The sequence below is a fragment of the Micropterus salmoides genome, unplaced genomic scaffold (assembly GCF_014851395.1).
Source record: "Micropterus salmoides isolate LMB-PRFRI ecotype aquatic unplaced genomic scaffold, ASM1485139v1 Ms_hic_scaffold_3, whole genome shotgun sequence".
Lineage (NCBI taxonomy): Eukaryota > Metazoa > Chordata > Actinopteri > Centrarchiformes > Centrarchidae > Micropterus > Micropterus salmoides.
The window spans coordinates 9600012-9627845 of NW_024042261.1; the positions used below are offsets into that span (position 1 = coordinate 9600012).

Here is a 27834-nt window from a genome sequence, read left to right on the forward strand (position 1 = left end):
CTGACTGCTGTCATTTGCACTGGTAATTACTCATGAAACTAATTGCAGCAGGCTTTATGGTGTGTGTGCCACAGTGAATGCCCAGTAGTAAATGGTGTTGAATGAGGTGAATGTAATAGTTCATTATCTTACCATAACCATAAAACACTACATGGAATCTGGTGAGATTAATGGAGCTCTCAACACTTCTCCTCCCATCTATCTTTAACTGTTGTTCCTATAATGTAAAAAAATAACCACAACACCAGGTTTGTATTTTTTGCAAAGAACAATAATATTTAATTAACTCGAAATAATTTCAGATGCAGCAAACAAGATTCATTTTTCAAATCCAAGGTGCCAATACTCAAATAATTACATTCAGCCAAAAGAGGAAGAAAAGTATTAAAAAGGAAAAAAAAGAGGAAAAAAGAAAGACAGGATTGAGATTTCAGAGGGAGGACATGGTTAAGTGTGTGTGTTTGACTGATGCTCATATTAGGACCTACATTCATTTTGGGCAATCTCTTTTCTTTATACCCTGTTAGTTCTAGTGTCTGTGTCTCTTTTGGGTGAGTTGTATGGCTTTACTCTCTGAACTCTCGCAAGATCTTTTCATTTTGTGCGTGTGTCTCTGTGTGTCCCCGACATCCCAGAGGACTGTGGGACATTTTAATTAAGATGGTGGAGGCTATCAGGCTAATGTGGGTTAAACACAGACCATCTCTCTCTGTGAAGACAACACTGTCTATATTCAGTTCCTACAACAGTTTTCACACCCTGACTCTCAGTTATGTTCACAGGTTTTGTCCTAATATTCACCGCTGGGGGCCGGTGTTGTGGTGAGAGCGGTCCCTGGGCCCTTCAGCTTTGTTCTAGAATGGTAAGTAGGCTATAGTGTTAAGCAGGGTGCCACCACCAACTGAATATTCATTCGCCCTCCTGCCTTGACACTGTCCGACAGATGTTTTGATGTCTTTTTATAGCGCTGGGTTCTCCCACCACTATCACACAGACACCCTCACAGAGGCAATCTGGGGCACTTCTCTCTGATAAGTATCCAATGTCAGCAATTGCCTGAAGCAACAAACTAAAACAGACTGCCCGGAGACACACACTCACACAAAAAGAAACATGTTTCCCTCTAAAGACATCTGTCTGACTCAAGGACAGCGGGGTGTTGAGCTGCGAAATATTAATCACTACCAGAACAGAGTGGCAAGCGAGAAGCGCTCCCCTTCATCACCCGTTGCTTTCCAAAATCCTGCTTGGAGTTTTCTGGGACGGCAAACCTCAAAAGATGTCGTTTAGAAAAAGCTTGTGGCTGTGAGGAGGGGGTAGAGAGAGAGGGAGCAGATGGAGTGAAGGGGAAAAAAGACACAAGGGTGGAAAAAAGACAGACAGGAGAGAGATACGCATCTCCTGTTTGTCAGCCGGTTTTATAATCATGGGCTAATTGCCTGTGGGCATAGGTAGCACTCAGACGTCCTCTTGGTTATGTAATGAGCCACCTGTGGGGATAGATGGAGGGGAGGAGAAATGGAGGGAGGGGAAGAAAGAGAGACAGAAGGGGGACTGGAGGCAAAGAGGAAAGGACAGAGACAAAGAGGGGCGGGAGGAGAGGAGGGTGAATGCGCAGGAAATGACAGGAATGAGGAGGAAAGATGGAGAGAGGAGACATTCTGTCTGTCAGCAGGAATTCTTCTGTTTCTATTCTTACGAGGACGAAATGTTTCTCACAAGGATAGAGACATGAAAACACACTCATGTCCAGTATAAGATAGCTGGGTGAATGAAAAACGCATCACGCCAAGGTGCCCGTCTTCTCTCTCACACACACACACACACACACACACACACACACACTCGCCCGAGGAGAGGACGAGGACACTCAGAGACACAGACACAGCAAATGCACTGTGGTGGACAGAGTGAGCTGATAAATAGCAGTGTGGGTGGGGGGTGAACAATGGCGCGCTCTCATCACCGTGCCAGAACAAAAGCACAACCTCGCCTCGCCAGCATCGCCCAGCTTTTAATGTCAACCAAAAGGACAGTGACGCAAACGGGCCCGCTTGTAACCTCCAGCTACAGCGGGTGAATACACACAGGAGATGCAACAGGATATTTGGTGTCGCTATTGAATTGATTTTAGTGGCGTTTTACACTGCACTCATTTCAAAAGAGAGAAGGGGAAGGAATCCAAGCTATGGCCTGAGTGACAGCATGTAGGGTGTGACGATGATGACGGTGCAACTTGGGAGGTCAAAGGTGTCAAATGAAAGGCACAGCTTCAATGGTTCCCCCTGAGTTGTTGCTGTCTTTTCCAACTCTCCTGTCTGGGACTCCTCATTTTCATGTCGTTTTGAGATCAGAAGTCAGCCGATTTAACATGTCATCCCTTCTGTATTTTCAAAATAAATTCAAGATGTATGTTTTTTAAGTCTCCAGCACCGGTAAAAGTTCAACCCCCAACCAGAGCTCAGCTACACCAGATACTGCTTTAAAGGGAATCGCTGCATTGGAGGGGTTTGGAATGGATAAACAGTGCAAGCTTAAGGAGCTTGCTGACATCGTACAAATTGGCCACACACATACAATCACACACATTTGCGCAAAACGTCAAACACACAGATTCGCACACTGAGGCTTTTCTAAACAGTCAAACAACATTAAAGAAGGATGCGGGGACTGAATCTGTGCTTTAATTATTTATAGAAAATAACGAGCCAGGCTTTCTCTCTCTCACAAACACACAAAAATGCACCCACACAAGCACACACACACACACACACACACACACACACACACACACACACGGCGGATGAGAGGGGAGTGGTGTTATGCGTGCGGGTGGGACGCACTGATGCTCTGGTCCAATGGGATTTCCTGAGTTGTATGAATGACAGTCCCTCTGGGAGAACCTCAACAGGGCTCCTCACATCACAATGACATAAACATGCCATTTTGCAAACATCATAGAAAAAAGGAAAATTACAGAATAAAAGGCAAAGCTTTTCAGGAGTCGGTATGAGAGGACAGAAAGTAGAGCATTTAGAATTTTTTTGAAAAAAGAAAAAACAAGAGCTCTTCATGAGGATCATGACATATGGCAATAACAAACCGCGTCACAGTATCCTCTATTGAAATAAAAAAAAAACGTTTTTGTTCACATTTGTATTGTTATTTTTTTTCCCATTAAACTATATCACACAGTGATAACGAAGAAAAGGAGAAATCTACAGCCACGTTAGCTTCGTGCAAAAAACCACATACACTGGCACGCCGCATAGGCAAAGAGATCAAAGCAAGACAACGCATACAAAAATATAGAAAATCTCCGATGCAACTCATCTCTTCACAGAAAAAAAACTTTTCTGTCTTTTCCAGCTGTGCCGCTTCCTGACGTACACCTATCGCCGAAGGGTCACTTCAGGAACATTCTGTCATTAGTTGTCGTCATCGCTGCTGCTGTGTTTTTTTCAAGACAACCAAAATTCTCGTGTCTTCCATGCACGAATCCGGTCCCAAACATGTCCAATAGGTATAGTTGATCATTATGGCAGATGTCCATCATAATGATATTGGGAATAATGTGAACGACAACATGTTTGAGTGATAGAAAACTAGTACAATAAAAGCATATCATTTCTGTCATATAATTTGTGACAAATCTTTTTTTAAACTTTGTTATTTTAAAATACATACTATGTCCTGTCACTTTGAAGACATTCCAGCATTTGCTCATAATTGGTAGTGACAGGGTTAAATAGTTTGGCATACTCAGCAAGCCATGCCCAAAAGGATGCTATTTTGTCTCTTGCAAAGGAAAGGAAAGGGGGGGGGGGGGGGGTGAGGCCAGGTCTCAGGACGCAGTGTCAACCCTCCCTCCCATGGGAGACACTGGGGGGGGGGAGGGGTTATACAGAACAGCTGAGATTACAAACCGTGCTCAAGACTGGGTCAGCCCATCAATTTCAGCACTTGCAAAACACATGCAAAGGTAAGTCAGAGTTTTGGACTCAGTCATTCTGTCTGCCTGTTGGTGGCGTCCGTTTTGAGAGTCACTTCGCAGGTAAGGACGGAGCTGAAAACTGTGAGCGTCATACCCGCGAGTAAGTCCAGCACTCCTGTTTTCACACTGATAAAAAAGATTGTTTGGACGCCTTGAAAGAAAATACAGTCAATGCATCGAACGGGGACAAAGCAGTTAGGAGATGGAAAGGAGGAGTTGAAATGCTGCAAGTAAGGCAAAGACGGATGATTTATGCTTCAGTCAGAGGAGAAAAAAAACAACATGCGTGGAGGTTCAGACATTTCAGACGCCATGGCGGAGAGGGGAACGAAAACCCTCCAAGAACTTACAGGGATTAAACACTGAGGTGAGACGAGAGGAGTCATTGGTTGTTTGGATCTCCTGCCCTCTCCTCCTCCTCTTCATCCTCCTCATCGAGAGACACAACACCGGAGGAGGCCACGTCAGAGACCCTCCTGCGCGGGACATAGTCGGGCGGGAACTCCACTCCGTTTCCCTCCGCCTGTACCTGGCACATGGTGCTCTCATAGTCCTTGCAGGGGGTGTCGTCGTCCTCACCAGGTGACAGGTATGTCTCAGAGTAAGACATGGAGTAGCAAGGAGAGTCCTGACCCCCGCAGGGCCTGATGCCCCGCCCTCCCCCGCCCAGGCTGTGGAAGCCGCTGTCCCCCCCAACAAGCCCGCTCTGCCCCGCCCTCTGAAGTCGGGCCAGCAGCAGCTCCTCCCCTCCCTGCAGCGCAGACAAGATTTTGGCGGCAAGCTCAGCGGCGTTGCTGTAGGAGTGGGTGCCACGGTGGCCGCCCAGGTCCCGCAGTAGCGGGTGGTGCTCGTCCAGGCTGTAGAGGCTGGAGCACAGGGTGTCCGGGGAGCCTGCCGTGGGGGAGGGCTCTCCGCTGCCACCTTCTCCTCCTCCTCCTCCACCTTCGCAAAAGGGCCCTCGCAGGCCCAGGTGTTGGCAAACCTGGCTGTGGATCAGATCCTTCAAGTAGGGAGGATATGATGGCACATCTAGAAGGAATGATACAGACTGTGAGCCTGAAGAAAAACAAACAACGATAAGAGAGGAAACATGAGATGAAACTAGAATGTTTCCTGCCTTTACTCTTTGTACTCATTATTTACATTTTTACCCTAGGGAGTTTTTGACCACTAGTGGCGCTACAGAGCAATGTTTTAATGAGCAGGTCTATATCATGTGTGCCTGCAAACAGTCGCATGCTCTCCCACAGATCAGTAGTTGGCTGCAGTAACACAACAAGAAACGTAGCAATGCAAAAGCAAAATGAGGATTTAAAATAAGAAAAATGCTTTCCAGGTCATTTCTGAGGAAGGAAACTCATGTCATATTATTATTATACAATGCATTTTGCTGAAAAACATGGAATGTGACGTACTACACAGGGTACCTGTAAGAATAATTTTGCTCTGCTTTTGCAAAAGGAAGCCAAACTCATTTATGTGTCAAGCAAGTTTCCACTGCTGACAAATAATTATGGCAATGTTGTAATTTTAAAAAGCAACCACAGCACAATTTAAGGAAGAAAAAAAGCATGCTAAAAGTACCAGTTTTAAATAACTGTTACAAAGCACTCGATATAAAGTAGCAACTAGTAAAGTTCACCGTCAACTGGGTTAAAAAGAAATATGTGTCATGGTTTTGGGGTGTTTTCTCATTCTCTGTTTAGACTTATTTCTGGATTTCGGTTTGCTTTGGATAGTGGCCTGCTCCGGTCTGGATGTATTTGCATTGTTTCGGACTGCCTGCCTCACCTTGGTTATAGGTTTTCACATACTGTTAATTAACACTTCAAATGCATCTGCTCCACCTTGGTGTCTGCATTCTGGGTCCAAATCCGTTTTTCTTGTGTCTACACTTGGCATTAACCTGACACTATCTAGATGTAAAGAATGGAAAAGACATCATCCACTGCATTACAAGAGTGTGAAACATACCAGAAGTGAAAATTGTGAGTAAAAAGAAAGCAAAAAAAGATACAAAATACATAAATTTGATATTGAACCCAAAGTATGATATTTTTGCTAAATACAGTAAGAGGAAAAATGCAACAATATCAAGATATATGTAACAAAATAAACAATTTGTTATAGTAGTGCTAAGAAACTAGCTGCAAAATATCAGCTGGTACGTGTGAGGCTCTGTTTACTAAATGGCCTTTGCCAGAAGGTAAGAAACCACAGATGAATATATGAAGATAGAGAAGTAACACTGAACTGAATGTTATCAGCTGCATCACAGGTTATTGGTGGTTCAGTGTAATCAAGATGAAAGCTCCAGTATGCACACACCAACACACTTACACACAGCCATGGTCAAATACACTCTGTGTATTTATTACCCACTCACACACCATCCTCACACAGACATTGTCTCTGCAGCAAAGGAAATTATATTAAACTTGCAGGAGGGATATCAAATTGCGCGGAGGAACAAAAAAAAATGTTGGGAGAGGATGAAAACTAGGGCACTGGGACAATGAAAGATACAGAGAGAGAGGGAGAGAGAGAGGTGGACAGGGAAGAGGGTGTGTGATGGAGTACTAGGACAAAATGAAGGAAATAAATATGATTTTGCTTTACCACAGATATTGTGGTCTGTATTTCTGTGTGTGTGTGTGTGTGTGTGTGTGTACCTGTGCTCTGTGTGGTGGGCTCGTTGGCAGGCAGAAAGTCCTCGTCATATGAGTCATCGTTGGACTCGTCGCCGTCCACAGAGGACCAGGCCCTCAGCTTAGCCTCCGCTATGGCGAACTGCTCTGCCACACCTGCGCGCACATGCACATGCACACATAAGCTGCACTTATTCACAAGCAAATACATGGTCGGCATGATAACAAGGAGGCCATTGTGTCTCCATGTTAGATAGATGTTGTTGATTGGCAGGTCTGTGTGATGAACAGTGCACCCTGTAGGATTAGACTGGACAGAGACAGCATTCCCATTACAATCGATGTTCTTCAGCGGTCATGTGGCTGGTGCACTTAACATGACCGTCGCTAAGTGTTCGATAGTGTTGTTATGCAGGTTGCATTTCTGCCAGTGCAGAGGAGACAGGAGACAGTATGTTGGAAGAAGCACAGACATCACAGAATCTGTATGTCACCCAAAATGTCAAGAAAAAAAAAAACCCTACTGACATTTTCATTGAAATAATATGTTTTTATCATACAGGAAGCTTATGGTCAGAGAACTGTCCCTTAAACCTGCATTCTATCAAACGGCCAGCAGGGGCGACTCTTCTGGTTGCAAAAAGAAGTCCGGCTCCATTAGTAATAATGATAAAATGACCCTACTTCTCAGCTGATTTATTACCTCAGTAAACACTTTCATAATGGATTTATGGTTTCAACCGCTAGTTTCAAGTCTAATTTAAAACAAAATGATGTTCATTTAGTAAATTCTGGTCCCATTTAGAGGAAAATAGATTATCTATGATGTTACCATGGCGATCTGTCAATCAGGCTAGAGTGACTCGTACCTTCGGCACTGTGTAAATTTAACCAACGCCGTTAAAAAACCTTATGAGGAGTTGGTTGTTCACTTTCTCTGGTGAGTACATTTAGTTTGGAGACTGTTCTTCGCTAAACAAAATTATCAGCCCTGTTGACAAAAAAATGACAGTTAACATGAAATACAGATGCACCAAGCCTAAGCAAGCTAACTAGCGCCGCACACGGCCATTAGCTCCACCGTCTCGTCCAAATATGGTCACGTCCGGTGCCGCTGGTTGAAAAACTCAACATGGCGGCACCCTATCGGCCAAACTCGAGACTTCAAAACGGCAGTCCACAAACCAACGGGTGACGTCACTATGACTACATCCACTTCTTATATACAGTATGGTTTTTATACCATATATGCCTGTTTTCAAGTCATAGCTAGCAAATAAAGTGCGGGTAAAATTGGAATAACATTGGTGGAATCACCTGTAGCATAATGTCTCACTTCGTAAATGTACATTTCAAATCAGATTCTACCTTCATTTACCATTTCATTCTTTGTCTTTTTGTCTTCTGACATTTTTCTCTACCAATGTTAAACTACTATAAATTCAAAAAAACATCTTACATTATTCTTTTCACATAAGCAGCCTACCAAAAGAGAGAAGGCTGGAAAACATTTCATGTGAAAAGTCTGCAGGACGTGTTGACTTTCAAAAAGGCAGAGTGGAACAACTGGAATTAATTAGTGAATGATAAATGAATGAATACACATCGACGCCCCCTGTGTGTAGAGAAGCAGAAACAATAAATTAAGAATAAAATCTCTAACATAACGCTGTTAGAAGCTGAGGTAAATAAAGACCATGGTTGGAATTTGAAAATTTACAGTATTTGCCAATTTACTTTGTAGTAGTTCTTTTCTGTTTTGTCCTCCCAGATTACATCCAAGGGAGGAAGAATATTGAATGCCCTTCTCAGTATAATGCAGTCTAATACAACCCATCTACTGAGCAAAAACTTTTCTGTTACAGAGTCAACAAAACAAAACATTACATGCTCCAAGACTCATTTGATGTATTGCAGAGCTGTATGCCACAGATGTGTTTCAACATCTTGTGTATGCTGTTGTGAGCTGTTTGTGTCGCCATACACAAACGTGTGTATGTAAATCCACTGACTTTAATGTCACAAGCTTAGAAAAAGTGATCGGATTTTATCGGTGGCTGTATTTGTGTTTATTTGCCTAGAAATTATAACCTCCACTACCTTATTAATAAATCACTATATTTTATTAGTAACCAAACATACATTCACATACATGTGCATGTAAATCACACACATGTAAGACTACAGAGAGGACATCTATGTATGTATGTGTGTGTTTGCGTGTGTGTGTGCGTGTGTGTCCGGCTGAGGTGACTCAGAATGTGCCAGAACCAGTAAGCCTCAAGGTCCAAGTAACCAATCACCTCCAATCATTATCAGGAGCTGGCCAATCAGAGAATAAGACTTCCTCTCTCTTTCTCTCTTTATCTCTCTGCTGCGCCTCAGCCTCTTCCTCTCCCTCCATCTGTTTTGTATTCCTCCCCGTTCATCCACTGTCTCCTTCAGGTCACGCCTTTCTTCCCATCGTCTCCCTCAATAAAACGCTCTATCGGCTCACCTTACTCTCCTGATTCTTACCATTCCCTTTGCTTTCACCGTGCAATCTTTCAGCCCTGTCCCTCACTCCTCATTTTGATTTCTATCTCTCTGACTCTCTCCTTCTCTTTGTGTCTCGCTCTCTCTCTGACTCGTTTCTGGTCAATGCTCAATATTCAAGCGTAGTCTCCAACAGAAAGAGATCGATGCTCTCATTCATCTTCCACTGTAGATGGGCCTTGTACTCTCCTCACACAACACATCATCCGGCAAATGCAACCGTGCAGGCTGATTCCTTTAACTGGAGAGGTTTCACCTCCATGCATACTTTTTCAGGTCACTGACCAACACACCACACAAAAAAAGGGATTAGAGATAGGGTACGCCTACAGACAGACAGACTCACAAAACTATCTGTGTTCTCCTCTCTATAAAAATTTTGATTATTTTTTTTTACATAGTATGAATAGCATTGAAGTGTCAACTTTCATTAGCTCAGATTGGTGTAATCTTAACCCTAATCACAAACTGTGCTTTTGACCCAACTTGTGTGAAAAATGTACTAAGATCTGAAAATGAAAGATTGTCTTTCTCTCACACATACACACACACACACACACACACACACACACACACACGCACGCACACACACATACACACACACATACTGCATTTCTGTTACAACTAAGACTACATAACTTTTTCTGAAGGTGTCTGTGCACAAAAGAATAGCATTTGGATATACTGTAGCAGGCTGGACGTCATACAGCAGTTTGCAGTTTTACATTTTGCACGTCAGCTCATTTTAAGAACTCCCTTTTGTTGCCAGTGGTTTAGACATTAATGGCTGTGTGATGTGTTATTTTGAGGGGACAGCAGATGTACACTGTTATACAAGCTGTACACTCACTACTTTACATTGTAGCAAAGTGTCATTTCGTCAGTGTTGTCACATGAAAAGATATAATCCCATATTTACAGAAATGTGAGGAGTGTACTCACTTGTGAGATACTGTATAATCTTCATTTTGAATGCCTATTGCTCACTTTAACTGTTGTTTTTTTTGCCTGTTTGGAGGAGTGGAAACAAGTTGTAAACGCAGCAGTGACATATCATGACTCCACTCTGTTCACCAGCTGGCAGCCAACTTTGTTTGTCCGCCAGTTTGGTGTCGAGCATGTAATGTACAGTTGGTTTATCAAAGCTTTTTCGCTGAAAACAGCTGCCAACTGCAGCTGGAAATAGGGTTGATGAGAGCAGTGAGAGTGAACCAAGCAGTTATGTTGCAGGCTGTAAAAACAAAGCAATGAGCCAAAAGATGTTAAAACACTCTGTAGGGCTGAGGGTAACTGTAATTCTCTGTGGGTTAATTCCTATGAGCTACTCCTTTCACATTATACGTAGTCATGTGATCCATTTTTAATAAACAATATAGATTATAACCACTTATAATCAAATATGCAAAATCACAATAAACTGATGCAGATTGAAGAGGTGTTCATTATTGACACACTGTGCTGCAGTCAGATTGTGCTGTGTGTGTAAATTAGTTTCCAACCTTTAAGCCAATTTCCCATTTTAGATTTTGCAACAGGCTTGTTTGCTGCTGAGATAGTGTAAAACTGGTCAGGCCACATGCACCTCTGCTACACTACAGTGCACCAGAAACTGGAATACAGCCATTCAAATACACACATACGCACACTTTACACCCATCCACACATGTACTTTCAACATATTCTCTCACTCACGCTCTCTGCCTTTATCATTCACACACGCACGCACATGCACACACACATGCGCACACACACACACACACACACACACACACACACACACAGTGACAAAAGCCTCTCTCTGTGTCAGTCAAGGCTGGCAGCCAGTTTAATGCACTACAGTGAGACACAGCAGGATTAACTTCAAAGAATGTGTGTGTGTGTGTGTGTGTGTGTGTGTGTGTGTGTGTGTGTGTGTGTGTGTGTGTTGGCAGAAGTCAGTCTATCAACAGGATAACCCGACCTGCATTTTCAATTCTCAGGATGCCTTCTCCTACACACACACACACACACCAGTGTGTCATGCCAGCTTGCATTCACACTAAAATACACCAAACACTCACTTCACACATTTGCACATGCTCACTTTATGTACTCAGGTGCTCGCTGACATTCACGCAGAGTGTCCAGTCGCCCACAGTAACACCATCACCAAGCCACAAGGGGAGAGTTGACAAAACTAAAAGGAGTCAGCAAAACTGGCAGCTCCCTGATGGAATGGACGCACTGATGAGTTAAGTTGAAGTGATATGGAGAAGCACAATGTGTAGTAATGACTCCCCAACCCAGCCCACTGCTAGTCAGTTTACACAAATTAAATATAACAAAAGGGTGTGCAGAGCATCAGACACTCTTGCTAAGGATTCGACCCTGTTTATGTGCCATACACATGCAAGGCTTAATAAATTACTGTACTGCATGCAATGAGTGGCCAGGTTCATACGGATCAAAAAAGACCACCTATAGAGATGTTAAGAATGATTTAAAAAATCTATGAAATGAGTGATTCAAAAGAAGAACTTTGTCATTTTGATAAATCAGTTGTATGAATCATCATTACAGTTGCACATAAAGCCACTATCCTAACCAAAGAACATGGAAATGGATCCTTTATTGTGATAATGGATCACAAAGATAGGGACATGAGAAGAGAAGTCATGTAAATAGTACGATATTAAAGAGAAAAGAAAGGAGAAGAGAGGAGGGACAGAGGAAAATCGCTCAGTCACGGTGGCACAAGCCAGGAGCAAAACCTTACTGTGCAAATTAACCTTGAGAGTCTGCATTGCAGGGAGCGAGCGCGAGACTGTAGGGAAGAGCAGGCAGGAGGGACAGGTTGAAAAGGACAGAGAAAAAGAGGAGATAAAGAGACAGAGGGCAGAGAAGAACATTAAAAGAGGGACGGTGTTAATAGGAAGAAGGAGGTAATGAATAGAGGGGCCATGAGTGAATGAAAGAAAAGTAAAAGATGAGGTGAGTGAGTAAAAGATGGAGGAGACAGATGAGCTGTGGGTGAGCGGTGCTCTGTGAGAAACAAACCATGTGTGGAGGAGAAGAACTAAGGGCAATGAAAGTGGCTGCGCAAATCAGCTGCAGGATCAAACATCTCATTCCCACCTGGTGTAACATGCAATCTGTGTCTGGAAACTATCTGGATAATGACATCTGATCATGGGCCTTTGCGTTTACACCTGGTATTACAGTAACATCTTCTTTTCTTGGTTGTGCCTGCACTGTGACCTCAACAAAAGGTGGACTGGATCTGGACCACATCCAGTGAAGCAATTCTGCTCTTTGGAGGCTACTTATTTTACTTTCGCCAAGGAAGGGCTTGTTCAAAGCTCTTTGAGATAGCCGGAAGACTCTTAATTGCGGCCATGTTTGCCTCACTTGCGTCTCTTCTGAGGAAACTAAGGAGAGAAGAAATGAAATGAGAAAATATATTTTTAGAGAAATGCGACGTCATGCTCTATCAGCTGTAGAGACTTTTGATGGAGTTTCTAAATGCACCCATGTGCACTGTGCTGACACTAATAAAGGCTCACAGTTGTCACTGCAGAGCATCATGTTTTCTCTCTGTAGCTGTCATCTGTTTAATAAACACCTGCACACCAGCATTCTGTATTTACAGTGTGTCCTGCTCAGAGGCCCAGGATCATTTCTACTGTCAGAATGCATTATGTTATTTATTCATTATCTGTATTTACTCATATTCTGATTGTGAATGCATAATCATGTTATACACTGAAAATGACTTATTAGGCTAAATGTTTCAGGGGCAATTTGAAATGATGCAACCAATTTCAAAGCCAAAGCTCAGGAATGACCAGCCTCAAATATGACTAAATGGAAATGACGATTAATGATATAAAAAGTGTTTCTTGCTGACAGAAAGACTCTCCAACTCGCTCCGACTTTTAATGTATCCATAACAAAAGGTAATGGGGAAAATAACAGATCCTGAAAAGAAAAATCTTTCCAATAAATGAAGAAAGTTGTTTGTAGCCCTTTTGTTGTTCAGACGTACAAATGAACACAGATTTATTTAACTAGATGGTGGAATCAAATCAAATGTAAAACTTGAGAGTGATGCACTTTATAGCGTTTAATGTGTTATCTCAGGAATCATATCAGGAAACATACGGAGAGACACAAAGGGTGAGGAATGCGGTTGAGGTCCCTGGCCAGAACCAAACTGGACAAACTGTACTAATTGCATTTACACCTTGCTCAGATCCAATCACAGTGTGAACCAAATAATCTCTAGATGTGCTCTAACTGATCCAATAGTATTGCAATTCGATCTGTTAGCATGAACAGGAATTTTTCTTTATGCAGATAAAATATCCAAAGTGCATGTTAAGCAGGTATAAATGGGCTGGAACTGAAAGTTTCTGTCTGCAACCAGCCTCTAAATATCCTTCTGATATCAGTTCTATTTCCTAACCTGTGTTAAAATGAGTTTTCAGTCAACCATACACTGTGTATATTGTGAAAAAAACAGCTTGTTAGAAGCTAAATGGGATTTTTTTAATTATCTCAGTGTATGCAGCATCTTGATTTAATACACTGTAATTAGTGATCATGTGATATAAATACTCATCTCCTCCTTTTTACATATGTTTACTGTTCTGTTAAGGTGGTTTTTCATCTAATGAGGATACCCCCTGTGATATTTTATAATTATTTTGCAGATTTCCATAAGCTCTCTTGCCCCAGGTGTGTGAGTCATCTCTTCATTGTATTTGTTGTCAGCTGGACTGTGTGCATTCAAAAACTCTCTTTCAGCTTGAACTCTGAGTGCAGCAAAGTGTGTAGCAGGTGTTTCTTCCTGTAATATAGATGTAATGAACAAGTCTCAACAAACAGACGACAGAAGTCTTACCAGCAGCGAAGCGTGCCTCCTGTTCTCCCTCAGTGAGGTCGGAGTAAGAGTTGAAGTCTGATTCCAGGGCTGCTGGAGTGTCTATAGGCTTACACCAGCCCTTCCACTCTATCAGATGTGCCACTCTGCCCTGAGCCATGGCTGTAGGCTTCGTCACATGATCCTTCACTACCTGTGAAATACCTGCAAGGAAAAAGCTAGGGGTTAAGGTGCAGCATAATCTTTGTGACGGTTACACATTTTTATGTGTTAAATGCTGCACTCACCATGCAGGGAGGATCGCGCTAATGCAGCAATCTCTTGAATGGTGAGAGCTCTTCTTGATTTTGGTAACATTTCAATGGTGTCGTCAACATTCACCTGAAACAACAAGAAAGATAAGGGTTGGGGGAAAGCAGGTACAGTAGCTCAGCTCAGCATGAACGTGAGCAAGGAGAAGGGCCTTGGAATGTGAAGGATTTTCTCTTTCAACAATCAATGCTTTTAATGAGTCACAAGCTGCGTGCCAACAACCACACACGCGGCATGTATGTGCATGGCACTAACTTTTGCTGAAAAATGATTATTTCAACAGCTACTGATAAATAGGACTATATTAAATCATTTAAGCTAAACATGTTATGTAGCATGGTATAACATGTTAAAAGAATAATTTGACATTTTGGGAAATGCAGTTATTCACTTTTAGCCACAAGTTAGATGAAAACGATACCACTCTCGTGTTGTTCATTAACATGTTTTATATAGTTTGTCCATAAATCGAAAGTGTAAAAAACAGCAAATTATGTGCTTGACTATTTCTTGGGTGCAGTGACTTCCTGGAGTCTTGGTATCCCTGGGAGATTACCAAGCAACCAGCGGAGACAACAACTAATTGTTGTCCCAAAATGCTAAACAACTCCTTTAAAGTTAAAAATAATTACGACCTAACTACTGTTCAGCCAATTGCTGCTGTCTTTTTCAAGCACATCTGATTTGCATATTATTTCAGGTAGAAGAGTAGAAACAGAAAAAACAACACTTGTGGCCAGTTGAAGCCACATGTTAACCTGGTGGCTAATTGAGCTGACCCTACTCAAGCTATAACTCATTGTGTTTTGTATCTATGGCCGCAGACAAAAAGGCATAGAAAATAAAAAGCATAGCTCTGGTTCTAGATTGGTTGCTGTATTTTTGCACATTATCTGCACATAGCCAATCCCCGAGCGGGCATCTCCAGTGGTGCTGGATGTGGCTGAAAATATGCAAATATGCAAGTAATTATACAGGAAAACTTCTTGAAAGGAAACTGATAGAGCTCTGTGCCCAGACAGCCAGATAGATCATTTGTCCTCTGTGAGTTAACAGAACCAGACAGTAGACAAAAGATGGACCCCCTCCTTCCAGTTTGTCCTCCATCAAATCTGTCTGCTCTGTAAAGTCAAACCACAGAGGGAGGATCAGGTGTTGACAAGTCCCTTTGTCTGCTAACTCTCTTTATAGCCTTATTGTACTCATGTGGGAAACAAGCACGTCAAGAGCAAAGGCCACATGCCGAGCTGACGCTACTATGTTGTTACTCAATATGGATCAACACACTTGGCTGACTGAACAATTTGATGACTAATTTTAGGCAGACAAGCATATCTCAACAGGTACAGATTGTGTCCAGTCCCGTGGTGATTGACCGCAGATCTCTGAAGCTCTAGTTTCAACTGCTTTCATTTAGAGAAACAACACAGAGCTACTTGACTCGCCACAACTGAACCCCTAGTAAACATAATACTGTGTTTGGATTATTGAGCCGTTTTGAAGTGAAATCTTCCTGTTTGCCTACCTTTCATCAATGAATCACCACTCAAAACAGACCACGTCGGATTTTCAGCGAATTAGGAAACACATCAGAAGCGTCACCCTGACCTATCCTGTCAATTCCACTTAATAGCGACAAAATACCTGCCGAATAACAAACAACAACAAAATGATCTGTCAAACGCGCCCTGCAAGAGAGAAGGGGGATCCTGGGCTTGCGATGGCATCAACGGCTGCCGCGAGGCGTGATAATCCTCTTGTGCCGGGGAGCAGCTCACAGATCAGAGGGAGGATAATCTGTAGATAATGTGACATATACCCTCGAGAAGGGTTATAAAGATATATTGTATTGGTCTTTAAACTAAAAATCAGATGTCAGGCAGGTCATTTTTTCCACCCACAACTGAACATGCTTTATTTGTTTTAGTATGGTTTCCCAGAGAAGTCATTTCAGGATGGTGTGTGAGGATTTTAGACATCCTCAGGGATATCCAACTCAAAAGCTCCTGTCTTACCCTGCTTAATGCCCCTAAACTTGAATGCTATTTCTTTCCAGTGGAGTATCCCATGAAGATATAAATGTTGTTTCAGAGACATTTCTACCCTGAAAAGAATAATATTTGGAAATACAACTTGTCATTTCTGGAGTTTGGAGGCACAAAATGTTCTAATGTATTTCATTTAAAATATATCCGTATGAGCTTTTAAACACCGGGTCCAACCTTGCCACGCAGCTCCGGTTAACAGCATGGCTGGCTGCCGGCTCTGCTCCCCTCCCCCCATCCTCCCCCCATGCTCCCCCACTGCCCTACTGAACAGCAGAGCGAGCACAGAGGAAGACATGGGCCGCTTCAATTAGACTGCTGTGCCGCATCTTTTCCATCACACACTCCGAACAACATGCACAATACATATATTCCTAAATATTATAACCCATAAATTCAATCTTTAATCTCCTACAGTAGCACACTTGTTATCACACAGGAACGATTCATGTCAAGTAGTAGTCAAGATGTTTAGCCCTCGTAAGGATCGCAATAACATCACACTAATACACACGTAATGTCAAGAAAGTCGTAAATCTTCAAGGTCTGGTGAACACAGACAGTGACGGGGCTGTCATGATGCTCAGGTTCACCTTTGGCTTTTAAATAATTGGTTTACTGTTGTCTCAGTGAGTCAGTGCGGCGCACTAATTCGGCTTGGAGACAGCGCAGAGAACAACACAACAGATTCCTCGACACAACAGGCATGTTAGGAGACAGTGGGAGTGTGACATAAAACCGGTGTCTGCCTGAGTCACCTGGAAGCCGGCACACACACACTCACACACACGCACGCACACACACACACACACACACACACCCTCTTTGTTTTGATTCTAGTTTTTTTTGATAGTATGTGTGTTTTCGTATTGTGGCTGTATTTAAAATTGGGATTTAAATCTGTTAAAATAAATTTGTAATATCTAATTGAATAACCCCCTTTTCATGCTTAGTTTATGTGATTAAGCCTGAAGTGGCTATGACGCATTTATATTTATTGCTCTGTTGTTTGGGCTGATTAAGATAACATCACATCAGAAATCTAATTTGTGGCGTTGAACTGGCAGATTGAGTCAAATAGCTCAATGTACACGCTGAAATACAAGACAGGACTCCGTGCGCAGCAGCCCGCTCTTCTGTCACACAAACGGGCATACACAGAAGCCATCATCAAAATTGACATGAGAAGGCAAGCCGTGAATGGTTTCAGTGGAACAGACTGGCGTGATATCTGCTTCCCAGGTGGAAAATAACCTGAACATCATTGTCCTCCCTAGACATACCACGTTTCTGCCCGCCTGTGCGTACCCCTCTGTCTTTCTCTGTTTTCTCTCTATCTCGCAACTTTTCCACGTTGGGAACATTTCTATGGCAACTGGTCACCATGGAACAATTCCTCCTGGTACATGCCTGATTCACTGATGATGTCAACACCGACCGACGACCACAACGCCCAAATGAATGCCTCTTGCACGTGGCTTCCTGCCTTCATTCACTGTAGACTCTGCTGCTCAGAGATGCCACAGCTAACACGTCAGAGATTAGGCATGTGCATCATTTAATCCCTTTGGTGGCATTAAATATGAAGCAGAAAAATGCCACATATCTATTTGAAAATATGAATTTTTTTTGTTCCATGACCAACAGGTTTGCAAATTGACCAAATATTTATTTTGTAGGCTACCAATTGTGACTCCAGCACTTCTTCAACAAAGAAACTAAACTTTGAATCATTTCCTAAAGCCTAATCTGACCAAATATAGGCTAGCTAATGTGTGTCTTTTTGGGGGTCCCTGAAGTGTAACGCATTAGAGTCCTTCCTCTGTGAAAGAGATGTAATAAGATCAGCATTCCAGCCAACCTGTCTCTCACAGTGCCCTGGATTCAATAACAGGTCTGCCAATGAAGAGTGAGAAGCTGCATTTCATAATGGATCACTTAGGCGCTGCTAATCGTCGCCTGGCTGGCTCACTGCGACACATCACATTCACACCCAGATGGTGCGCACTGATGGATAAAAGAGGCAAGGTGGATTCATCATTCTCATTACCATCGTCATCATCATCTCTAAACCAATTATAAGTATCCCACTAACTTCAGCACCGGAGCATTGCTTAAAAAGCCCCGGCAGTGCTTTGCTTTAATGTCCAGGATTATTTCTAGACACAAAAACAGCAGGCTATTAACCGTAGCATTAAATAGCATGTACCACAGCAGAACCTGTTTTGGGTGCTTCTTGGCTTATGATGGGTTCTTGTAGAGCCACCACCCTTACCAAAGTGCCCTGATAACCCCTCTTTTCTTATTTTATATCTTATTTAATTATTTGCTACAACAAGGTGGGTTCTTGTAGGTCTTGGAAACAGGCTAGCCTCAGTCCACCTGTAGGCTATTTGCCATATGAAACCCCACAATTAACTGTCCAGAAACGCTGGTGCAAACAGTCAAAGAAAAATGTGTTTTCTTTGGTCTTTTGAACTCAAATAAACATTCAAGGGAGCCACTACAAATGTAGCATCTCAGAGCTGAGTTGATCCAGCCATTCATACACGGTCTAAGTAGAGCTTTTGTGTATTTTGACACTCCGTGTCACTGAGATTCCATTTAAAATCCCAAATTAAAAATGAATTGCTAATTACACTGGCTGGCAAATAATTGAACCAACTGGTTAACCTTAATGAAAACTAAAATGGAGAAAGAACTCAGGGTTGAAACACACAGAAATTATTTGGAAGGACTGATTAATAAGGTAATTATTAAACCAGGAAGGGTTGAGAAAATAATTTTCTGCTTCATGCGGCAAATTACTGAGAGACTGTAATCTCTGATTAAGCATACCTGGTAGGTACCTGACTATGTTATAGTACAGTAGGCTGTTAGTAGCTTGGTGATTGTTAAGTTAATATATCACACAATCTTTGTAGAGACCTACCCGAGGAGCTATAAATCTGTAGCACCGTGTATAGGCCCATCTACAAGTACATACAGTTGTAGTGGATCAGCCAGTGTTTTAATTATTTTATGCGATTATGAGATTCCAAAAATCTCTGTCTCTCCCTGAGGAAAGGGGGGGGGGGGGGGGGGTTGACATATTTCCCCCTCTACAGACAGCCTGATCAAGTGAAAGGTTTGCTTTCCGTAAGTGCTGTTTTGGGCAGTTAGATCGTAAAACCTACCACCTCTGACGAAGCTAAGACTCGATGCCCTGACTGTTCAAATGACAATATCAACACTAACCAGAAACTAACTTTCTCCTGAACAGCCTATCAGAACTCTTTTGTAAGGAGGGCAGGAAACCCTAAACTGCCCCTCCACACACGTAACCATGGCAACTGACCTTCCTCTTTGTTTAATTACCTTAAAGGAGGACAGCCCACATTCCTTTGTGGGAACAAGAAGACTGTCTCCGTATAACTTGCTTATTACCTTGTTTAATTAATTAATCTTTGTTAAGTTACTTAGCAGGTTGACGAAACACTTAGTCCGCGAGACGTGATAATGCACAATATTGGAGTCACAAGAAGAAGACAAGAAGATACTCCAATGCTATTTAGAAGAAATATTCATTGATGGAATAGGCTATTCAATGTGTGTGTGTGTGGGGGGGGGGGGGGTCCTCCCACAGAATATTTTGAGCATTGAACTCTTACTTTCCTGCATTCTAAAGACATTTTCTGCACCAATTTATGGCGAAAATGTCTTTAGTTATATGAAGGGAAACAAAATTCATGTGGCCGGTGACAATTCAGAATATAAAAATATGATCGAATATAATGCAGTAATCAGCAGCTTGTTTTTTTAGCCCAAGTTACTGTTTTTGGTTTTGGCATATGGTACTATTTCCATTCATGGATCTTGAAAGTAGGTGAAGTTGTGTCAGAAATTCTCTATTAACCCTTTTATTGTTAGAAATGATGATACAAGTTTGAAACATTTGATTCCATGAGCCTACTAATAAGATAGTAAAAGATTCCCACCATCTAATTAATGCAAAAATGTACATTTTGTATGAGTGGACCTGTTCGCTTAAATGGCGCCTTCACGCTTACACTAAATTGAATGCATCATTTCCTTAATTTCAATCATAATTATCCATTTTCAAGCACTTAGAAATATAAAGTGGCATAAGCTATGTTTTAATGATAAACGTGGGCTATAGTTTAGTCTCTCAAAGAGGAAACAGTGAACAAAGTGTCAGTGGAGCTAGGCTATGTTATAAACTCTGTGGAAGCCTACAGGGGAATACATTAAAATGATAATGTAAACCTGAAAATTAAAATAGTTCTATAATAGCATTATAATTTTCCACATAGGCATGAGTTATTTGAGTACAAATGAAAATGCAATAATTCAATTTGCATTTTCACATACTATTATAAGCATATTATGACCATGTTAAAATGAAAATGGAAAAGCTGCTGTGTACAGCTACCTAATGTAAAGTGGAAAAGATTCAAAGGCTAGATCAAACTTGCTAAATTAAAATGCAATATTAACAATGTAGCCTAATTTTCCATTTGTGAAAGCATTATTACAGTCACAATTACAATTAAAACGCTATTTGAAATTGAAAATGAAAACAACATTTGCCATGTAGAAAAGACTTAATCTGCAGCACAGTGGACAATATTCAAATGCATTAAGTGAAACAGCCCCTCAGTCTATTGCATTTACTTTGGAGTCAAAATGAAATTGCAAACTGTCAGTCCTCTCATCAAGGTGGGTCTTCAGTTAGGATGCTACTTCTCTTTTTGTGACTTAGTTTATTAACATTTACGAGTTCTACCTACCTACTGACCTGGGCACGAAAAACAATAGACATCACCGGAGTGGAGTGTCTCTGCAGGTTGGGCCTCACTGATTACTGTACACACAAACACAAATTAAAAAAAAAACTTTAAAGCTTAATTTACTGATTTTTTTAAAATCTTGATTCTATTTAGGAAAAAAATATATTTTATGGTTTTCCCTCTGATGCCCTCTTGATGCTTTACTGAGTATCTTGATGAACAGATAGCTTTACTTGTTGCAAAAATACTGTAGCTTTAGCTACTTAGCACAGTTAGCTGTGAAGCTAGTAGCAGTTAGCTGACCCTTGAAGCTTGTAGCACCAGAGTCAGCCAGTTTACACCCTTAGCACAGCAGCTTTGGATCACCACGAGGAGGAGGTTTTTCAGGCCCGGGGCTGGTGCACCCAGCAGGGAATGGACATCAAAACTGAAGCCAGGCGAGTGGGCAATGGAAGCGGGCTCAGCAGCCTTCCCGTGAAAACGGCCAGACCAGGACTGAACACAGCATTCAAGACCGATGGAAGCCACTTTCATTACAGGGAAATACAGCGATCACTGAGTCCCCAGAATCACTCCCCTCCAGCAGAGTCTATTGTTTTTCCAACCTCTCATCTCATTTGAGGTTTGATAAACAATAATTTAATCTGTCATATGCCACCAAGGTTTTTGTCAGAAGGAAGTGGGCATTGTTTCATCTTATGTAGGTTAGAAAAATGATGGACGTGTCCAGGTCACAAGGTAAGCCGAACTTGTAAATATTAATGAACTAAGTCACTGAATAAGGACGTGACATCCTAATTCAAAACCCGCCTTGATGACAGGACTGACAGATTACATTGTCATTTTCATATTGACACCAAAAGAGCATGGTGACGTCTAAATGTAAATGCACAAGACTGGGAGTGCTGGTTTGCTTATTGCATTTGAATATTGTCCACTGTACAGCAGGTTAAGTCTTTGAATGTCAAATGTCATTTTAATATTCAAATTATTAGAAAATTGCATTTTGATTTTAATCGTGACTTAAATAATGCTTGCATAAATGGAAAATTAGGCTAAATTGGATAATTGTATTTTCATTTATAATTTTACTCAAATAACACATACCTAGCCAATGTGAACAATTATAATTACTGTGGAATTACATTTTCATTTTCAAGTTTAGGTGATCATTTTAATAGAGTTCCCTATAGGCTTCCATACAAAACCAGACCAAGCTGAAATAAATTTTAAAAAAGCGTTAAGGGCACCTCGCTGAAGTCCAGTGCGCCCAAAGGTGCTGTCAGAATCAGTCTGCGCGCCAAGCAGGTCCGCGTGCTCCCCAAAAGCGCGAGGTCTGACAAGGAGCTTGCGGCGCTCCAGTCCACGCGCAACGAACCGTCAACCGCCACTGTCAGGAGGAAGAGAGCCACGTGATTATAAGCAAAGATTATAGCAAATGAGCAATCTAAAAAAATAATAGTAGCTCCACACGATATTCTCGCTCCAAAATGAATGAAAAAGTCAATAAAGAAAAAAAATAATATTATGACAACAACGCATCCACTTTACTGTGGCAATAAAACGCTATTGTTCATAATATTCCTTTAATTACTGGAGCAAGAATAACAAACTCAAATTTTAAGGATCAGGCTAATCCTTCCGTGTTGCTTTACGGTCAACGTTGCAATCACCATGCCAGCCCATGCCTCCACGCGGACCCCAGGGCATCCAATGAGGGGCGATGACCATGAATGTAATGTTGCTGTATCTCACTGCAGTTTCCCCCAAAGAAAACCAAATTCAAACACTTACATAAATTGCCGGCCCCCTAAAATAAACGTAAGCCTCACAGGCCAACTCCTAAAGGTCTTGTAAAAAGATACACAGGCTGCACATAAAAAAGAGGGGGGTGGAAGGCAACTGTGAAGAAAAAGACAACCCGTCTGATATGAAAAATCAAGTATTCTGAATAAAGAACTATTCTGAATAAAGAACTATTTCAATAGGATGTTGTTTAAAGATTTCATTTTCAAATATTTTTTACAGCACCATAATTAGTATTACGGTATTCCGGGGTGCTATAATACTTAAAAAGCATCTTTAGGCTTGTACCATACACTTTCAGGCAGTGTTTATAAGCATTACATAATGGGGCTGGAGCACCCGTCTTTTTATTATGTATGGTACAAGTCTAAGTGTTGGGCTAAGCGTTCACAGAGCCTTTTATTGCAGCGTACTCTATAAAGACTATAGTGAGATAACATGGGGGGGGGGGGGGGGGGGGGGGGGTCGCGGAGGTCTACTTCCATGCACTTTAAAGCCATGCCATGTCATGCAGGTAAGGCCCTGGCAGCAGCCCAAGCCTGTTTGATATTTTATGAAGTTAGTTTTGCTTTGCCGGAAATAAGCATAAAGACATAAAAAGCACAGAATAAGGGACATACCTGTGATGAAATTATGCCGTTTTTACCTCCCTGTTGTTTAATACACATTCTCTGACGTGACCAGGCCACGTCATCAACACAACCAAACAGCGGCGCTACGTGGAGCGCAAATGTCACTAAGCAACCTCCTGGCTGCACACTGTACATAATTGCCTTCAGATATGCTATTAGGTTGACTAGCCTACGAGAGTTTAACCCATCTGCCCTCGTCATGACCAGAGGTGGTTATAAACCTGCTCCTATGGATGAAGCCACGCACAGTTACAGCGCAACGTGCAGCAGAACATTTCAGCACCTGGACAGCTCCCATCGCCACGTACTGAAGGCGTCCTCGGTCCTACACACACACACACACACACACACACACACACACACACACACACACACACACACACACACACACACACACACGTGCAATCCTGCGCCTGCTCGCCACTCTTCAAATCAGATTTGCAAAACGAGATTAAGAGGTGGGTCTCTAAATGTCAGTGCCCGGCTCCTCTTTCCAGCCCTCCACTGCAGGAAGGCGTTTCTAGTTACTGCCTGTGAAAAGAAACGACTCGCTCGATTAGTCGCCAGCACCCATCTCAAATATTGAGTCCAATATCAAGGCCAATCACTGACCCCCGGGTCATAGACCTGCCGTTTAGCTGGCTGAGCTCAGGTTGCCCACAAGCAGAATTCAATATGTGCCGTTTAATTGGGTGTGATAAGGTGAGATGCCCGGGATGTATTGTATCTTTCAATCTAGGCCACCTTGGTCAAAAAAAGTATTGTGAAGGATGCGCACGTGTTTTGTATAGCAGATTGGTGTCCAGAATGTGACAGTCATTGGATCCCGGTGGATGTAGGCTGTGCAGCTCCGCTGTTTGCCTAAACCCAGAGGTATTATGGTGACACGTCAGCAATTAATGGCCAGAAAATGCTCACCTTTCGCATGGATCGACACATCATCCTCCTACCAGTCGAAGAGTGTGTTGGCCAGGTCTGTTGCTCATTACTGCGACACACAGTAACCTAATTAAACGACACTGCGCGCGCTTCTAGAGAAATGTGTTGCATGTATGTAATGCACATGTCCGACACGTCATTGTAGCCATGGTTTTGCAGTAGTCACCCTCAGTCAGACCAGGGATGAAATTTAAGTGGCATGGCTGTAGGCTATAGTAGGCTATCAAAATCCAGTGGAAATAAACACACGCAACAGAGTGCATTGCTTGGACCGAGTCAAGCCTTCTCACTTGGAGAACACGACTGAAACTCTTGTGAGGCCCCGCGTTCATCCTCCAACTGTGGCTAATTTGTTAATTTGTTCGACGTCTTTTTATCTTAATTAATCTCCTTCCTTGTGATCTACTGTGATCTCTCTAAAACTGAGCTGCGGCTCCAAACGTGTGTCCTCTTCCCTCAAAGCAAATGAGTATTGCAGTCCTCATGTTATTCTTATTTATTTATTTATTCAATTCATTTTACTCAGGTCTCTCTCTGTAGTTCCCGTTGTCGTGGAAACTGCAGATAGGGAGACCTCGGCCGTGCGTCTCTCTCTCTCTCTCTCTCTCTCTCTCTCTCTCTCTCTCTCTCGCGTCTTTCGGGCTCACTGAGAGACTTTTGAGCGAATCAACACAATTAGGTCAGGACCAGCAGCAGTGTGATGTCACACATATAAGCTACAGGCTAAATGTGAGAGTCAAACAGGTGGCTGCTATTGACCTAGGCCCACTGTATATTACACATTAATGTGCGGAAACGTACGGCAGCTTTATGTGCTTTTTATGGGTCTAGGGCATGTCCATACGCACTCCACGACGAGGAGACAAGGCGCCATAATCATCAAGTGACTGAAGCGACAGATTACACAACCAATTAGAGGCGGGGAGAGGATCTGTGAGCATGGATATGACGGATAAATCACAGTCTGAAAGATTGCACACAACATTTACGTCACCAGAAAGAAAGACAAAGCGACCACTTCTGTTTGTGTGAGAGCGATGGATGGAAAGATATATGTATGCGGGGCAGGTTTGATTTATGGAGACTACAGAGGAGACCCAGTCAAATAAATAACAGGATGGGGGATATCTAGGGGGGGGACACGCTCAGAGGTCGGGGTAGCACATAGAGGACGGGGCCCACGGCGAAATTTAGCCGCCAGCGGAGCGTCTGGGAGACACGTACAGCAAAGGTGTAAACAATCACGAGAGCGGATAGATGCGGTGGCAGCAGGGAGCTTGTTTCTTGGCAACAAGCATGATGATCTATTGCTGAATGTGTGCGCATAGAAGCACTCGTGGAGTCCGTTTCAATTTGGACATATGCGCCTGCGAACTTATTTATGTAGCCTATGTTACTTTTCTACCAAGAAGAGATCATCCGGAAATTCTTAGAAAATATAAACCCGAAGATTTTGTTCGGTCGCATGCGTTGAGGATACGAGCAAAGAGGTGTCCTACCTTGCAACTAAACTGGGTCAGCGCGGTCAGAACCATCGTGTCTGGATGAGTCTTCTCGTCATAAATATAAAAGCACTTTAACAGCGCATCCCTCAATGGTTCCAGGAGCACCTCAGTCTTCTCTGCCTATGACTGGCGTGCTCACCGAAAAAGCTCCTTGCAACTCTCGTTGCATCGCGATGTTTAGGCTGCAGACACCAGCCCCTCAAGCTCTTCCCCGCCACCCCACTAAAATGTACCCCTGCGCGCACGCACACACACACACACACACACACCATTTCACCTCTAATAGATTGAAATGTCATAACTTCAGGCTATCTAAAACACGAGTTATATGTGAAGGTCCTTATTCATACGCATATGACTCAGCAGCGCTATCATATGTCTCACATCTCGGGCACAGCATGCTGTGCACTATAAAGCACCCAACAAATTTTACCCACAGCCTCTGCACCCGCGAAAGGCTGCAGCAAAACAAATGCGAAAAATCCAGGCTTCCTCCAGCGTGCTTTTATGAGAGCAGATTAAAACAACTCTTACCAACTGGCGCTTTGGAGCTGATACAGCCCATTTTCGTAGCTGCATGTAGAGCCTTTTAGGGGAGCAATCTATCAAATGTATTTTCCTAAATTCTTTGTGCAAGAGCGTACCTCACTGATCGAAAGCCTCTGTCACTCTCCGCAGCTACGGAGGCTCCGCTGGGTTACGGTACGAAGCGGCAGCGCGCTGCTGTGCTCAGACCTTCGGAGTGACGCCGGGGGCGGGGGGAAGTCCAGCCATCACTTCTGCTCCGCGCTTTCGGTTTCTTCTTTGTTTTTGACTTGCCTCAAATCCATATATGTTTGTGCAGCTTTGTTCTTGTTATCTTTAGAAGTTGGAGTCTTCTCTCTTGGATCAGCTTCAGCTCTGCGTCACAGGTTGAAGGGTCGTGTCCCGTGGTTCAGCACCACCGCGGACGGACAGCGCTATGTCAAGCGGCGCCGGCAGCATGGGTTTCTGTCCCGGCCAGGTAACTGCAGGGGCAGGGAATTTCCCCTCTCGGTCACTGACGGTCAAGTCCACACCTCAAACCAGCACGGGTCTCCGGTCCCTGTGCGCTCAGTGTGCGCTCTTGCTTTCGCCCGGCCAGGTAGCAAATAATTGGAGGGTAACACTGATACAAAAACCCCGCTTAACTGCTTATATACAGCCCAAATGTGTTTCCGCCTCCTCTTAGCGTTTTCCCTGCTAGGCAGAAGCGGAATGAGATGTGATTGGCTGGTGTCACCTTGCATGCCACATAGGGAAAAGGGAGGAGTTAACGGTGCGCACACAATAGAAGCAAGTTGTCAACCAAGGATTGCATTTCTGCTCATCTGTACATCAGCTGACATAATGACAAATTAGGAACATACTGCATATTTCAACAGGTCTAAAAACGAAAATATTAAAGTTGATGACAGCCTGGAGCAGGTTATGATGCAGAGCAACAAAAGTCACTTGTGAAGGTGAGATATTAATTCCTTTTTTCCTGTCCAGAACAATGTTACAGTCCGGGGGAGAAAAGGTCGTGTTGGGCTTTAAATTGCCCGCAGGCTTTATACACGGTGTTGTGCAGTGATGCAATAATTGGACCATCCTGTCATGGCTGCAAACGCACATGTGAGGAAAGTGACATTGTTCACAGGCGGCTTGACAGGTTTCAAGACATCAGAACCTCATTTCATACTCCCACACTTTGTAAGTGGCCTGGCTGCAGGCTCCCCGCGCCCAAATATAGGCAACGTTTCTAAA

At 42.9% G+C, this 27834-nt stretch overlaps 1 protein-coding gene across 5 annotated transcripts; it reads right to left on the reverse strand.

Moving 5' to 3' along the window:
* Positions 1–263: 263 nt before the first annotated feature.
* On the reverse strand, positions 264–27279 carry zgc:165508 (uncharacterized protein LOC100101652 homolog). Of its 5 annotated transcripts, XM_038694291.1 has the most exons (6): positions 26712–27279; positions 22436–22575; positions 14326–14419; positions 14060–14242; positions 6667–6798; positions 264–5050 (listed from the first exon to the last, which is right to left on the reverse strand). In XM_038694291.1, the coding sequence occupies exons 3-6, from the start codon at positions 14393–14395 to the stop codon at positions 4377–4379; spliced, it is 1059 nt and encodes a 352-aa protein (XP_038550219.1). In that variant the 5' UTR covers positions 14396–14419; positions 22436–22575; positions 26712–27279; the 3' UTR covers positions 264–4376. The 5 variants fall into 5 exon arrangements, with proteins under 5 accessions (XP_038550219.1, XP_038550218.1, XP_038550216.1 ...); XM_038694290.1 differs by lacking the exon at positions 22436–22575; XM_038694288.1 differs by lacking the exons at positions 22436–22575; positions 26712–27279 and adding an exon at positions 26062–26228.
* Positions 27280–27834: the final 555 nt, after the last annotated feature.

Excerpts from the sequence above, each read along its gene's own strand:
- zgc:165508 (XM_038694288.1), bottom strand. The coding sequence starts at position 26,097 with ATGGTTCTGACCGCGCTGACCCAGTTTAGTTGCAAG. Across the intron at positions 14,420-26,061 it reads TGACCCAGTTTAGTTGCAAG|GTGAATGTTGACGACACCAT; the intron begins GTAGGACACCTC and ends TTGTTGTTTCAG. Across the intron at positions 6,799-14,059 it reads GGAGGCACGCTTCGCTGCTG|GTGTGGCAGAGCAGTTCGCC; the intron begins GTAAGACTTCTG and ends ATGTGCGCGCAG.